Below are 17,112 nucleotides of genomic sequence, written 5' to 3' on the forward strand. Positions count from 1 at the left end.
AGAACATGAGAGGGGATTACGTTGCAATCGTTGGACCATACAGGCTCTGAATGAAATGAATTTTAAAATCGATCAAAAAGAAAAAAAATGCTAATGCTAAGAAAAATATTAAAACCTTTTGGATTTTGCGAAAAAATATATATGCATTGGACAGTAGATCATTGGAAATGTGTTGTATGGTCAGACGAATTTAAAATTAATAGATTTTTGTGGACATCAATGAGCTTAGATCCGAAAAAGTGAATCGCTACAAAAACATGTCAAAACTTGATGGTGAAATTTGATGGTGAATCCGTCATGCTCTGGGGATGTTTCACAGTGTACGGTGTTGGATCATTGAACCGTATTAATGGTAGAATAAATAGTAGAATAAATCAAGAAATTTTAAATGTAAAATTACATGAAACTATAGAAAATATTCCAATTGATGAAAGGAATATTGTGTTTCAGCACGATAGAAATCCAAAACACATGGCAAAAAGTATGCAAAAGTTGGAATTGCAACTATTTTAAGATTTCGATCGGCCATTCGGATTGGCTAGCTCAAAGTCCAGACTTGAATCCAATCGACAATACTTAAAAAAACAGTTACAAAATATTTGATTCTCCACCATGTAATTTGGACGAATAATGAGATAGAGTTGAGAAGCAGTGGTATGCAATCCCTCAATATGCACAAATTTAATGAAAAATATGCCGAAACGAATTGCAGCTGTCTTAAGCATAAAAGGCTTATAGACGAAATATTAAACTTCTCTAAAGCTGTTATTTTCTATTATTTTTTGAGATGATGCATAATTGAGTCACAAAAAAACTTGCATAACTATCAAATTAAATAGAATGTTATATAAAATTGTTATATAAAACTGTGACACCTTTGTGACATAAAATAAGTGTTAATTATTATTTGTAACAAATTCTTTTCATTTTGTATCACAATATACAAATAAATCATTATTTTCTACAAAAGCACTCACATCGGTTCAATTTTTGCTCCTCACTGTAATTTATTGTCAACAAGAAGTAAATATTTTTTCTATTCATTAAAACAAGCTATTGAAATGTTAATCAACAGACAATATCAAATATTTTATTATTAGAATCTATAAACATTTAAGGTTAAAAAGGACTCTAAATTATGTAATTATACTCGTATATAATAATAATATAAATAATTAATAACATATAATAAAAAATAATATGAATAATTAATAATAATAGTAGAGGACTTTTCGACACAGTTTAGTCCATTCTATCTACATAAGAGAGCTTTCTCAAAATTGCTTGTATATATGTGAAGATACAGTAGTGTCTCGGAGCTAAAACAAGCGAAACATCATGGCGCGAGACAGCCGTACTCCTTTACACGAACCGGCGAGTTGCGGCAGATCTGGAGACATGATTTTCAATAACGGTTGAAGTGAACAGTTGAAGTTTTATATAAGCTCAATCGATAACTACCATTCGAATTGTATAAAGATCTATTTATTGTAACGCTGCAATCGTAAGCAGTCGTGGATGTAAAAATAGAAGCTATCGTAAACATTGTCTATTTACATCATCGTAATGTCTATCTTAAGCTCCTTATAATGACATTTTCCAAATAGGGAATGTATATACCATTTAGCATCATGGAGACAGATAAATTATTGCGTGTACTACAGTAGTAGTAATACAAATATATTTATTAATGAAAATTCGAAGAAAACGACACCGAAGATGATGGGCTCGCAATATTCGTGGATTCCAATCTAATCTTATTTCGTGAATTAAAAAACATTGATCATGAAGAGTTTTATATGCGAATGTCTTCACAAAGTTTTAATCGTCTATTGAATTTTGATATGTTTCATTTTATTAAAAAGAGTTCGCCGAAATAGACAGATGCTTTTAGATCATAGGTTCCCAACGTGGACGTTATCATTCTCCTAAGATCCAGAGGGGGGGGGGGGCGTTGCTAATCTTAAAGGCAGTAGGGGAACGTTGAAGAGCAAGTGGGCAAAAAAACAGAAAAATTTAATCCCATAAATATTTTCTAAGTAAATATTTAAACATTCATTTAATTACAGTTATATTATTGTTATATACAAATATTACAGTTATATTTCTGTGAAGTTGGCATCTCATTTTTCAAAAAATGAAATTTTGGTCACAGTTCCGAATGCATCTTAAAGAGTTCTGGAATTCTTGCCCAAAATTAAGAATATTCCGGCGAATTAATATTAAAAAAAAAAAAAAAAAAAAAAAATTTGGGATGCTAACTTCACAAAACGCAGAACAAAAAATCGCGATATCTTCTAAATTAATCCTAACGCTTTAAATGATAATAACTTTTGATAGAACTCGTGGGGTGCTATACAGAACTGTCAACAGAACTGCTGTAAAATGTTTTTTGTCTCTCAGATGTGAATCAGACATTCAAAAAATTACAATATTTCTTAAACCGTTAGTCCTAGCGCTCCGAGCGTTAATAACTTTCGTTAGAACTCGTGGGGTGGTAATTTTTTAAAAGTTCTGACAATTCTATTGACAGTTCTGGGTAGCACCCCACAAGTTCTAATTGACAGTCTCGTATTTAGTTGATGTATTCAATTAATGTTATATCAATTTATGGTAACTTACACATTTAGTAATGCGATGTAATTGCCATTAACAAATTCATATATACCAATCTCACTTAATAATTGCTTGATTATTGATGTAATATGTATATGAACATTTTCATCATATATATAAAAAACCCATTTCTTTGTTTACCTCTACTAAATAATTTTATGATTTAAATAAGAAAGAATACTTTTAGAAGTATGCACGTATGAAAACGTTAGTAGAAGAAAGTAGTTTGAAGTACCTTTGGCAGACATATATGTTAGATTCGATGTCTTCTTATAAAAACACAAATTTTCTATATAATTTTTACAATAGAAAATTTGTTTTCAAAGTAGAGAATTTGTGTTTTAAAGCAAAGAATGTGTTTTTATAGCAAACAAATATCTAATCAAAACAAGTTCTCTGCTATAAAAACAAAAATTATATAGAAAATAATTTGTATTTTTGAAGCAAAGAATGTGTTTTAAAGCAGAGAATTTATGTAATTAAAGCAGAAAATATTTATTATAGTTTCATTTACACGTTCTTATGTCCCTTTATGCCATTGATATAAATTTCCTAATCTGAATAGTCATCGACTTTAATGATTAATACTAATATTAATCAGTCCACAGAACACTGCAACACTTTTTTTATCAGATTTCGTGCAAAAACGTATTGAATGAACTTAATTTTATCAACATCGGAGGAAGCTAAATCAACAATTACCTATTTATTATTACCGAGACACACACATATACATATATATATATATATATATACATATATATATATATGTCTCGGTATCCTGATTTTACCAATTCTGTTGTTTTGAACCGATCGAGACACTATCATAATATAGATCGCAGCGCTCGTTCATCATTACGTACGTATATCATTAGCGCTCCTTGCGAAAAAAAATGTCAAAAGGACACCAAAGAAATACGCGAAATGTGATCGACGACAATGACAATGACGACATATCTGAATCTAAAAAGTTACAGATCCGGATTTTGCGTCGCAATATCTTCACTTATAGGGTACGTAGAGAAAAAATAACAGTATGTAATCAATACAGAGTGTACGATTAAGTGTACTTAACACTCGATTGGGACAACCGCAGAGATCCGATAATCTCGATCTGGCGCAACTTGCCAGCTCGCATAAAGGAATACAGAAGTATCTCATGCAATGTCTTAGCACCGAGACATTATTGTATCTCCAGATTAAAAAAAAAAACCGTTTTCTAAACATTTCCTTGACAAGTTTTTTTTTGAAGAACAAGTGCAATCGGAATTTTTTGGCTTTTCAAAAATTTATAATTTGATAAACATCACGTATATTTTTATAGTCTAAACAGTCATCTAAAAAATTGCATCGGAAACTTGATAAACATTTCTGGGGTTTTCCTTGTGAGTTAGTTTCTCATTCGTACAACTTTTAACATAACATTGTAAATTAATTTTACAGACCATTAACTTTAACTTAATTTAGTTAAAAAGTAAAATTAACTTACTCGACCTTATACCTATAATACCTAAATACCTATAACACTAAATAGACAGTTACCAAAATCAAAAAATCGAGCTATTAGGTGTACAACTTTGCTTCCGCCGTTTTCCTATAGATGGGTTTAGCGGTAAGTAGTGGTCGAAATAAATAGATCATAGACGTCATACAATAAACTTGGGCATTTGTCAACATAACCCCAGAAACATTAATCGATTTGTGTCTGCATCATAAAGTTATTCTCGATTGAAAATATTAGTTTACGAGCCAAATTCTCGTCATTTGCGGGAGGTTTTAATTTTTTGCTTCAATATCTCAATATCAATTCAATAGAAGAAATTTGCGACTGAAGCTCATCGAATGCTCTCAAATACTTATGGTGAGGCCGCTATTAGTGAAAGAACGTATCGTGAGTGGTTTCAACGCTTCAAGAACGGTGATTTTGACGTCGAAGACCGGCATAGCGGTAGAAGAGAGAAGGTTTTCGAAGATGCAGAATTGGAGGCATTACTTGAGCAAGACTCGTGTCAAAATCAAGAAGAATTGGCACGATCATTGGGAGTGACTCAACAAGCCTCAATGCCTCAATTTCCTTGCTTCTGAATCATTCCCATGACTTTGAGGCGTTTTGAAACGCCTCAAAGTCATGGGAATGATTCAGAAGCAAGGAAATTGGGTGCCGTACGAATTGAAGCCGAGAGATGTTAAACGGCGTTTGTTTGCTTGTGAACAGCTACTTGAAAGGCAAAGACGGAAGGGATTTCTGCATCGCATGTTGTGACTGGGGACGAAAAATGAGTTCATTACGATAATCCCAAGCGCAGAAAATCATGGGGAGTTCCCGGCCATGCTTCCACGTCGACGACCAAACCGAATATTCATGGCTCCAAAGTCATGCTCTGTATTTGGTGGGACCAGCTCGACGTAGTGTATTATGAACTGTTAAAACCGACTGAAACAATCACAGGCGATCGGTATCGAACGCAATTGATGCGTTTGAGCCGAGCATTGAAAGACAAACGGCCGCAATATAACGAGAGACACGATAAAGTGATTTTGCAGCATGAGAATGCTCAATCCCATGTTGCGAAAGTGGTCAAGACATACTTGGAAACGTTGAAATGGGAAGTCCTACCCCACCCGCCATATTCTCCAGACGTTGCTCCTTCTGACTATCACTTGTTTCGATCAATGGCACACGGCCTGGCTGACCAGCACTTCCGGTCTTATGAAGAAGTAAAAAATTGAATCGATTCGTGAATAGCCTCAAAAGATGACCAGTTTTTTCGACGCGGGATTCGTACGCTACCCGAAAGATGGGAGAAAGTAGTGGCCAGCGATATACAATACTTTGAATCATAAATGTATAACCAGTTTTTTACAATAAAGCCTCGAATTTCGGAAAAAAACGGCGGAAGCAAAGTTGTACACCTAATAAAAAGAAAATAATTGCCAATAGGCTGTTTAACGATTTAAATGCTTTATTTAGGCGTAAATATTATAAATTTCATTTTGCGTCCACAATTTCAGAGCGGAAGTTGATAATAGAAGATAAAAGAAATGAAAATGGTACGATTTATCACTTTTTATACTATATCTACAAAACTATGCAGAAATTAGTAAAGGTCGTTCAATATTTTTTCCCTCTATTTTTGTACGAGTAATTTGAGACCAGGTGGAACTCTGTGCGACAAATAATTTCGGAGATACAGTGGTCCAAAGTTTCAGTAAAAAAGGTAAAAAATCGTTTAAAAATGTCCATTTTTTAATATTCTGCAAACGTTTCCAACGTCTCAGGCGAAGGAAAGGAAAATGCATAGAACAGTGTTTGAAGTAGACTTTATGACGAAAAAAATGCGAGTAAAGAGCTCTCTGCGATTAACAGAACCGGAGATATGAAGTTGTGAAATTGGATCTAAAATCACTCCTGTTAAGCTACCCCTCTCTCTACCAGCGATAAATGAATTCTAATATATACTAATATTAGGTGCTAATTAGATGCTAATTAGGTGCTCGAACTGTTTGGCAGAAAAAAAAATTATTGGGAGGGGAGGGGGACTAACTTAATATTAAGCTAAGCCTCCCCTCCCCCAATAAAAAAAATAAATAATTATTGCGTAAACAAACAAAACAAAGAATTATGCTATTATACCAGAATTAGGTGCTAATTAGGTGATCCAAGAAATGACTAAATTAATTCGAAAATATGTATTATATACAGAATTATATACAGAAATTAGACATCAGTCCAACAGTCGGCCCACAAGAGAGAAGTTGCCTTAAAAAATTAGGTGCTCAGACAAATTTGGTGTTAAAATGTTTGTTTTTTAATATAATTTAAGGATATCTAGTCATCAAATTAGGTGCGACCAACTCATAAGAGAGAAATTGCCTTAAAAAATTAAGTGCTTAGACAAATTCGGCGACTAGATATCTTTAAATAATATTAAAAAACAAACATTTTTAACACCAAATTTGTCTGAGCATCTAATTTTTTAAGGCAACTTCTCTCTTCTGGACCGACTGTTCGACTGATGCCTAATTTCTGTATATAATACATATTTTCGAATTAATTTAGTCGTTTCTTGGAGCACCTAATTAGCACCTAATTCTGGTGTATTTATTTTGTTTATTTACGCAATAATTATTAATTTTTTTTATTGGGAGGGAGGCTAACTTAATATTAAATTAGCCTCCCTCCCCCGCAATAATTTTTTTTCTGCCAAATAGTTCGAGCACCTAATTGGCACCTACTTAGCACCTAATATTGGTATGTGTTAGAATTCATTATCGCTGGTGGGGGAGCTTAATAGAGGTTCTAAAATCGATTTTTCTTAGATATCCACTTTTTAATTTATAAATTGCACTTTGCTTAAAGATTTAGAGCTCAGAGATTTTTTTCTTGTACCAAATATATGTCTTAAGTCTCTCTCCTTAAATTTCCTTTTACAAAATAAAGGTTCAACTATTTCATATTTATAATTATTGCATTTACTTACTGACAAATTAGCAAATATTTCGCTCGAAAGACGACTTGGAACAACAATTTGTATAATTTTTTATTTGTTTTCGGAAAAAAAGTCTATTATATAAAGAAATGCCAAAATTGTTTTAATTCATATTTTATTGATTATAATTTAAAAAATTGTTTATCTTCATTGATTTGTACAATAAAACATTTGTCAATATCATCTTCAAAATCATTATTATTGCTCACATTTTTCGTTTTTTCAAAATTATCGCAATTTTTATCCTTGGCAAAGAATAGAACACACTACATCGCTGTTTTACGATAACCACAATGCCTCTTACATCCTGTTTTGCACTTGCACGAAATCATAGCAAGGCCGCTGATGCTATCTCGCAAATTGTTTATATAGGCATCAATCCATTTCGAATTAATCCAGTTGGTTTCCATACCAGCAGGAGTTGATAAAATAATCGGCGTCCATGCAGCGTCTTGTCAGTGGCAAACTTGCTAAGTTAAATAAATTTTTTTTAACAAAATTTATAAAACAAGTATAACGACAATGTGACAGAGATCTCAGATCCTCGTTTGACATGTAGTAGTACAATAAATATCTCTGTTGCTTTGTCTATAGCTGATGGATCGCTATCTTTATTTAAAAACACTCATCGTTTTCTGCAGCTCAGAGTTATTGAGGAACAAGATTTTTTCTTGCCAATTCCGAAAAATACTGAAGTAATGTCACAGCCACTGAATGAGTGTAAAAATCCAATCAACTGTCAGTTGCTGATATTTAAAATTTTGAATTGAATATAATCATGATTCTAATTTGTTGCGGCTTGGTTTGAGCAAGTAGATATTAAGATACTGTTCTGGAAGCAACGAAAGTATTATAAGTCAACGTCTCCAATAATAACTACTTTGCTAAATAGCACTGACTTCTCAGCGGCAGTGCTAATAATAATAGATAATAAGCGTCTTCTTCGGCTTGATGTGTTTCAATTTATGCAGCTGCCATTGCTTCTCGTAGTAAAGTAATTAATTGTCATTTATTGTTATTATTTAATAAAAATTTTGTTCATCATTGGTTTCATAGTTGGAGTAATCTTAATGTCAAGACACAAATTCTTTGCACGTTTAAGTCTTTCATTTTTCATCCTTTTTAAAGGCTAAGTCTGAATACCCATCGAATACTACTACACTCGGGTGTCGGTAAGTTGTTACATAATTCACGTATTTTCTTGCAAATGTTTATATTTCTTCAAATGTATCATTGACAAATGTATCCATACCACTTTGTGGAGTAAAAATTCATCCATTTTGTGGAATAAAAATCCATCATCAACGATGTATATTAGATTTAAAAAATTTTTATTATATGATAGCGGATTGAAGCAATCATAAAATGACGACTTCTTTCCTTTCCAGAGAAAACGTCATCAAAGATAGATAAAGATAAGGCGTCAATTCATATGCGAAGAATTCTATGAATTCTTCATCTGATTTTTTTTTAAGTAGCATCCTCTTAAATAATGTGTCTGAATTTATTGCAATCATTTGATCTTCAATAATAATTGATGAAGACATGTTCTTCAGAGTCGAAACTGTTTTCGTTTAAAGGAAAATTTTCCGATTTCAGTACCAGCAATTTCAGACATCATTGTCATACCTATTTCGTATGCTTTGTGGCAGTTAATCTTTTCATTAGCTATTACACCAGTACTAAGCGACATTAGATTCTCTATTTTTGGTGAATGATGATGAATCAGTGAGCCAGTTAATGATTAATTCGACATCTCTGTCATCTTGATCGATACGAGAGGCTCTTGAATCCTTATGCGACTTTATGTTGTTCCGATGTCTCACTAAAAGATATTTTACAATTAACAAAAGATATTCTTCAATTTTTTTCTCCTAGTGTGATATGTAATGGCATAATTGCCAATACCATTTTGCAAATACAGAGTACGTAGTATCTCGTCTGCGAGTGATTCCTGAAGTAAAATGAACTGATCTCATAAACATCTGTTCTATCGTCCGGTGGAATCCTTGACCAAAATTTGTCTGAGCGACGAATAATGCAGTAGCCTTTTTTAATAAATAGCTCCATTTTTTGGGGTTTAAATTTGATATCCAGCACATCTTGAAGATAAAGATATCCACATTTGGCGTAATTGAAGTAGTCACACGCACAAAAGTATGGCAATATTTTTTGTAAACTATAATGAACTTTCCAAGTTCCAGATCTGTTCGCTTATATGGATTGAAACATTAACGTAGACATCTTGAAGTATTGGACGAATAGCAGAGTAGGTAGGACCGTACGTTTCTAGTTCTTCTTCAATTTTTGCGTAAATTTGTTTATAATATTATTTATAACATTATTCATCGATTCTTGCGCTACTTTTTTGTGTATCGCAGGATCAGTAATTTGTACATCATCATTTCTTTGTCTTCACTAAGCTCCGTTTGGTTTAATAAAAAAAAATATTAATCAAAGCCAGTCGAATAAATGAATGACAGCGAACAGCTTTAGAATAAGCATGACTTAACATGATATGTTTAATGGACTTAAGTGCATATATTAACTTTATCATATCTTCGATTCCACTACCATTCCTTACATATCCTATACAGTCGAGAAAAGACGTATGAAAGCCGTACTGTAATGCTTCTTAGGAGTGAATTATTGCCACTGCAAGCTATAATCGCTTTTAATACAAAGATTGATCGTATGTTACGATATAGTATTCATATCCGAAACTTTTGCTTCTCTCAACAGCTGTTATTAAGACGTGTAAATAGTGTTATAGTCACTTGATAGATTATTGATGATAGATAAATAGAGAATACTCGAGACCTCATATGGCTGACTCTTTGTGATAGTTTCCATATGTCCATTTCAGCCAGGAGATTTCTCACCGCCGTCTCTTTGGCACCACTTTTTATAAATAAAGCCATAGGAAATCATTGTTACAAATAAAAAAATTCCTCTAACAGAATTCATAATACCATTTTCAAGTTTTTCATTTTTATGATCGTGAAGCCCTCTTTTTTCACTTTTTGGTAGATGAACTGACTTTTGGTCAGTTTTATAATTGCTCCAAATTTATCAATTAGCGATAATGGCATTGATTTCAATCGTGGAATTAATTGTAATGATATTATGTAGTAATGATACTATGTGTTTAACACGTGGAGTTGTACATTGAATTCCTGCCATTGCATACAAAGTATTGTAGCCATCCAACAAACGTTATCGAAACATCATGCAAACGTTATCGAAAATAAATTAGGTAAAACCGCTTGGCAAGTATTTTTCAGATAGGTGTGTGATAACTAAAACGTCAAATAATGTAGCCTCTTTGTATGAAGCTGATATTCCTGCCGAAAGAAGATTTAACAGTTCGACTCAAATTTTTTTAGTAATAATGAAGATAAATCAATTTGGATGGACGACAGAAAAGATCGCTTTATAGAAACTATGGCATGGGCTATAGTTAAAATTTTCTATTTCCACTTCTCTAAGTTCTCAGAATGTTTATCTTTCAATATAATAGTTTCTAAAAATGTAAGCAAAGACTTTGGCACATCGTTTTCTGCTTGATCAAAAAAATTATCAGGAGATGGATATTCATTCATATTGTAAATCTGTGAACGTATGTCAACAATTATTTGTGCTGCTGCCTTAATTATTTTCTCCTTTTTGAGAAGCTCGTCTTCATTCTCATTCACCAATCATTCGATAAAATTCGTAGTACTGCATCTTTAAAATTACTGGTTTGTGATTCTTCATTCTCGTTATTTTATATTAACACATCACTACCATACTTTTTCTGTAAATGAGCGTATATAATTTTATCTGTAGAAGGTCGAGGCCCATCATAATCCGCTAGAATCTCATCCAAAGAAAACTTGGTACTTTTCTTTGTTGATTTCGAGAAAAGAAAATATGTAATGTAATCCATTATTGTTTTAGTTCATCACTAACAGGTCGTTCAAAAAATCTTTGCTTCGATCTAGTATCTTTTAAAAATTGAGTATAACATTTTCGATGATACCGCGCCTGAACCTTTGGCAAATCAACGTTCGTACGTTTGATAATAACTTCTCTTCATTCATCATTTATCTCAGCTACTTTTTGCATTAATTTCTCTTTAATATTATTAGATTTTACCATGTCAACAGAAAAACCGCTAAGCTTTTTACATTTTTGAATGTTCGCTATAAATTTATCAGATGCATCTTCTCCACAGAAGAAGCACAAATTGATAAAATCAAAAGCAGAAAGTCGAGAAGATTTTTCTTCACGCAGTTTCTTCTTCCGAACGCTCTCTCTTTCATTTTGCAGCAACAGTTCCATGTAAATGTGAATAATTTTTGCGACATGCCTCATGAATTACAATACTTGTCAGTCCTTCTAAGAGCAAATGTTTATTATCTCCTCTCTTTTGACTTCGACGTATAAATGATTGAATCTCTCGAAACTTGACTCGATCTTTTTGCATCAGCGTATTCTTTTTCGCATAAAGTACTCTCCTTCTTTTGTCATTATTCATCAGACTACATAACCTGTTTATTATTGTTTATATATTTAACTACTTTATATTTTTGCTTACCAAATGTGTAAAAAGTTTGCTTACCTGTTCTGGAACAATATCAATTAATATCTACTAACAATTCGAATAACCTTGATTCGAATAACACTTGATAAAAGTGTTCATTGGAATTACAATGAAATTTTACATCTTCCGCGCGAAACGTTAGCCGCGTAATAGTGGCGCAGGAAGATCGTGCCATATTATAAAAAGAGGCGGTATTTTCAAAATTGTATGTAAGAAGGTGTTGAGCACTTATTTGGTACAAGAAAAAATTTCTGTGTAAGCAAAGAGCAATTTATAAATTAAAAAGTGGATATCTAAGAAAAATCGATTTCCCAACTTCACAACTTCATATCTTCAGTTCTGTTAATCACAGAGAGCTTCATACTCACATTTTTTCGTCATAAAGTCTACTTCAAACAATGTTCTATGTACTTTCCTTGTCCGAGACACCGAAAACATTTGCGAAGGCAAAATATAAAAAATGGGCATTTTTCACCTTTTTTCACTGAAACTACTGTATCTCCGAAATTATTTATCGCACAGAGCTCCACTTCATCTCAAATTATTCGAAAAAAAGGGAAAAAAAATATTGAACAACTTTTACTAATTTCTATATAGTTTCATAGATATAGCATAAAAAGTGAAAAAATCGTACCAGTTTATATTACCATTTTCCGAAATCGTGAAATGAAACTTATAATATTTACGCCTAAATAAAGCATTTAAATCAATAAATAGTCTATTGGCAATTATTTTCCTTTTTAAATACTAAAGTGACTGGCCTAAAGTTTGTAAATTATTTATTATTTTTTCTGATTTACGTTTTAATTATTTTTTATTTTTTCTAATTTAATCATTCTTTTGTTTTTCACATGATTTTAATTTCATAATTAATTTTTTTAATTTATAATATTCTTTTCTAGTTCATTTAATTGTATTTTTCTTTTTAGTGTCTTAACTAATTAAGTTTTATTCTTATAAAATCGACTATTTTTAAAATTTTTTATTTCTACAATTTTTGGAACGTTTTATCATAAACTTGAATTTGGATTTTGTATAATTCTCGCCTCTGACTGACGAAGTTATCGCAATTTTATTAATTCTAGGGACTTGCTTTTATTATTCGACTTGATGATATTTTTATTATAAGGTCATTTTTACTATAATTTTATTATAGTTCGTATAACTATAATACACATATGCATGTATATACAGGGTGTTTTAATTGGCGCACCAAAATATCTCTTAAAGAATACATTTTAAAGAAAAATGTAAAAAGCTATACGATATATAAATAAAATAGCAAAAAAGTCACACGCTGGATGTTATTAATCCTCGTATCTTTGGTCTAAAGGAATTTATTTTATCACGTTGAATCAAAATTGTTGTGTCTTCATTATTTTCGCACATTTTTTTTTGTCTGATATCATAGAATTTGGTAAATTTGATACACTGCAATCTTAATTAGATCAAATACATGAGGATTAACTTGACGAATTAATTGATCGAATTAATTGGCTCAACTCTTGCTAGAAAATCAATTATTTTATGTTCTGCGTTTATTTATGTAATTAATTTTGTTGTAACTTTATTATTTTACTTATTTAATTATTTTACATACTGAAGATAACATCTTGGCCGAAACGTTTATGTTTATTTATGTCAATTTGAGGAATTTTTAAATATATGACTTTCGCTAACGACATTCAGCGTGTGGCTTTTTTGCTATTTTATTTATATATTGTATATTTAAGCCACGTTTGACAAATTTAAAAGTTATATGATTTGGAGGAGGACATAAGATGGTGCTATTAATTCGACTTTGAAAAGTTGTTTGAAGGTCATCAATTTCTTAAATAGAATTCCATATATTTCATTGCATATTCTTGTAAGTTTTCCAAAACATTATAATCTTGAAAGTTTTCCAAAACATTATAATTAAGTTCATTTTAATGTTCTTCTCGAGTTATAAGGTTTGCAAATTACAGCATCAATAGCTAAAACTTCTTGAATGTTATTCAAGACTATGATCTGGATAACATTTGTCAAGATTAAGATTTGGAGGTTGTTCCTTTTATTTTTATTTTTGCACTAAAAATTACATTTCTATGTAAAAATGAAAATAAGAGATACAACCTCCAATGGTCTTGATTTTGATAAATGTTACCTAAGTCATGATCCTGAACAACTTTCAAGAGGTTTTTAACCATCAATCAGACACCTTGGATAATATTGATGCGGTGTTGTACCTTTGAAGCTTATAACTTGAAAAGTACTTAATTAAAAATAATTTCATTATAACATGTTCTGGAAAGCTTTTGTAAGCTACAAGAATGAAATATGGGATTCTATTTAAGAAATTGATGACCTCTATATGACCTTCAAATAACTTTCTAAGGTTAAATCAATAGCACTATCTTATTATCTATGTCCCCTTTCAAATCATATAACTTTTGTCTGAAACATTTTTCTCCAAAATGCACTGTTTAAGAGATATTTTAGTGCGTCAATTAAAATGATACACCTTGACTACTGATATATAATTCACACTGAATTATTTAAGTATTAAAGATTTAACTGTTGTAGGTATTTAATTTCTACTTCTTATTAGTTGTGTTCTTATATACGTACAGTCTAAAAATAAGATTCTTATTATTTATAATTTTATTATATTAGGTCTATTTGTATTACTGCACTTTTTGTATTCAGCACTCTTTTCTTTCTTTTTTTTCAAAGCCCAAATATGTGTCTATCTCATTTTAAGTTCAAAAATTATTGGAGATTTCAAGCAGCGCAAACAGACACTTGTTATCTGACTTTTGACATAGTTTTTATTGTCTCTGTATTTACTGTTACTGTTGACTTTTACTTGGTCTATTCATTTACAATCTGTTCATTTTAACATTAAAGTCTCTTCAATATAACTTTATAGTGTCAACATCTTTATTTTTATTTGATTATTGTTTATCATGCTGATAAAGACTAAATACAAAGCTTTCTTGTCTTTTTAAATTATTAGAGAATAAATTATTTACTATATTACTTAAATTTATTATCTTTATCTTTTTTCTTTGGCTGTCTTTCTAATATTGCTGTGCAACTAAGCTACGAGCATTATATTTCAATTATTTGTAACATTTTTAAAATTTGTTTTCAATAGACATGGCAATTTGGAACTTCCTTGACATACCTGTTTTTTGTATGTGAAGGAAGACCATAACATCGTGAGCATTGATATCAAACTGAAAGGTGTCATTGGCAAAGATGTCATCATAGCCTAGACTACCCTGGATGCTCTGTAGCTTGAAGGCGGGATGTACCGAGAGCAAACCATTTCTATCAAGCTCAATGGAAACTGAAGAGAGCGCAGCGGAACCAGCGACAGGTGATCCATGGGCGATGGACAAGCTCTCTGACAATCCAATAGATTCCCTGATCTCGCGGTTTGTCAAAGCGCACACATGATCGGGACAAAAATAGCCCAGGTAAATGATCCCGGTCAGCGCAAGGAACAGACATATCCCGACGATGCTACGTAGACGATTCTTGCGTGGGTGCCGCGATTCCATTCTCGTCGCAGACCTTCCGTCGTATATATTTTCCTTCCCCTCTCCCTCGTCTTCCTTTTCACCCTGCTGCGTCTCCGATGCGACGAGCACTTCCAGCTCGCTAATAGTAGCGCCTATCTCCGCATCGATACTCGTTTGTTTGCCCATTATCGTCACCCATGTTTCACGTTGCTTGATACTAGCAACTTCACCAACTCTTAACGAACTGTTGAGTATAATTGACGTTTACCATCGCACACTGACACGATCCGGCTGTAAATACACTCGAGTGTATCAGCCATGACAAAAAAAAAATAAAAGTTCGCTTAAAACACTCGATTGAAAAATTTATCTGCCAAGGAATACTAGAAATCACACTATATTTCAATAGCATAGATGTAGAGGAATAATTAGAAAATATATTTTACTTTGATAACGATTGCATATCAAACTTATTTAACAAAACTTGTCGCACTTATAGCGCACAGGCAGTCACGAACTACATTTATACAATTAAGAGAGAAACTGAGATGGCTGAGATAAGCCCAGAGGTTCCAAACTTCTGATACGTTAAGCGGGGAACACAGACTCTTAGGCCGAGTTCACATCTTGACGGAAAAACGGAAAGCGGAGAAGCCAATCAGAACTCGCGAAAAGACAGAAGCAAACAAGCGAAATATACTACTATTACTACGAGTTCCGATTGGCTTCCGCTTTTCTGCTTTCCGCTTTTCCGTCAAGATGTGAACTCCGGCCTTAAGCCGGTTCTACATTAATTGCAAGCTGATCGCAAGTTTGTTATAATAGCTAATATGAAGCGTTGATTTCAAAATGCAAGTTTTAGATTGGCTGTCGCAATAAATTTGCGATCAGCTTGCAACTAATGTAGAATCGGCTTTACATAATGCATAACACATAAGAAATTCAACCAATCAAAGTTCTTTATTTCATAGAAAGGAAAGAAATAGAGGACTTTAATTGGTTTATTTTCTTATGTATTATGCATTATACAAGAGTCTGTATTTCCTCGCTTTAGTGGCGTTGCCATTGTATAACAACTAGAGATTCTATCCATGGCTGCGTTCCGTTTCCAGAGTATATCCACACAAACTTGCATAGCTACATAAACGTAATGCATAACGAAAATTATCCAATCACATTTTACGTGCATTTTTATAATAGCTCCGGTACACTAGTGCGATGTTCGTCGCGTGCGATATCCAATGAGAGTATACCTTTAGAATGAAAACATTGATAAAGCTGTACACTCATTGGATCGCGCGCGACAAATATCGCGCTGATATGCCGGAAGTATAAGAGAGATGCGATTGGAAAATTTTCTTTATGAGGATATACTCTCAACATGATGCGCATGCTGCATCGTTCCTTGTAAGGATAAATGATGCATTATGGACATTATGCGTGAAACAGAATGCCCCATATATGTAAGCTGCGTTTCACCTAAGGGTGCTGTCACATGAGGCGTAACTTGCGTAAGCGTAACTTTTGTCGACCAATCATATCAGTTTCAGCCTTTAGTTACTTTATGCTTTTTATCATGGAGGGGGGGCGCATTTAAATTCCCCGAGTAAATTTCAGGCATCATGTTACCTTTGTTCTACATTTGGTAAGCAACAAGGATAAAAAGACACTTGAGCAAGGTTTGAGCACATTCTGAAAGTATGATACATATGAATGCATATCATACATAGAATTCGTATCAAACTTATTTGATACTTTTAACATAACTCTATCCTCTAATTTATTAATCTTATTGATTAAAAAACAATATTTTTAGTTTTTTGAAGTTTTGAAGTATATTGCTGGTTGAGAATAACTCTGAAAACTTTCCAATTTTTATTAAAAATGTAGTTTGTAAATAAAAAACGGAAAG

The 17,112-nt window shown here is 32.4% G+C and overlaps 1 protein-coding gene across 6 annotated transcripts in view; it reads right to left on the reverse strand.

The window, feature by feature from the left end:
* The window catches only part of LOC108692564 (heparan-sulfate 6-O-sulfotransferase 2), a 199,525-nt gene extending 183,807 nt beyond the window's left edge, over positions 1-15,718 (reverse strand). For 5 of the 6 annotated variants that reach the window (XR_001931991.1, XR_001931992.1, XR_001931993.1 and 2 more), the window contains exon 1: positions 14,861-15,622. Coding sequence is in view for 2 of the 6 variants with exons in the window: in XM_018200872.1 (XP_018056361.1) it covers positions 14,861-15,386 (526 nt within the window). In the remaining 4 variants the exon portion in view is untranslated. Of the gene's footprint in view, positions 1-14,860; positions 15,623-15,646 lie in introns of those variants that run through there. The other variant, XR_001931994.1, reaches the window with a different exon arrangement.
* Between the last annotated feature and the right edge of the window lie 1,394 nt (positions 15,719-17,112).

The sequence above is a fragment of the Atta colombica genome, unplaced genomic scaffold (assembly GCF_001594045.1).
Source record: "Atta colombica isolate Treedump-2 unplaced genomic scaffold, Acol1.0 scaffold77, whole genome shotgun sequence".
In the NCBI taxonomy this organism is placed as follows: domain Eukaryota; kingdom Metazoa; phylum Arthropoda; class Insecta; order Hymenoptera; family Formicidae; genus Atta; species Atta colombica.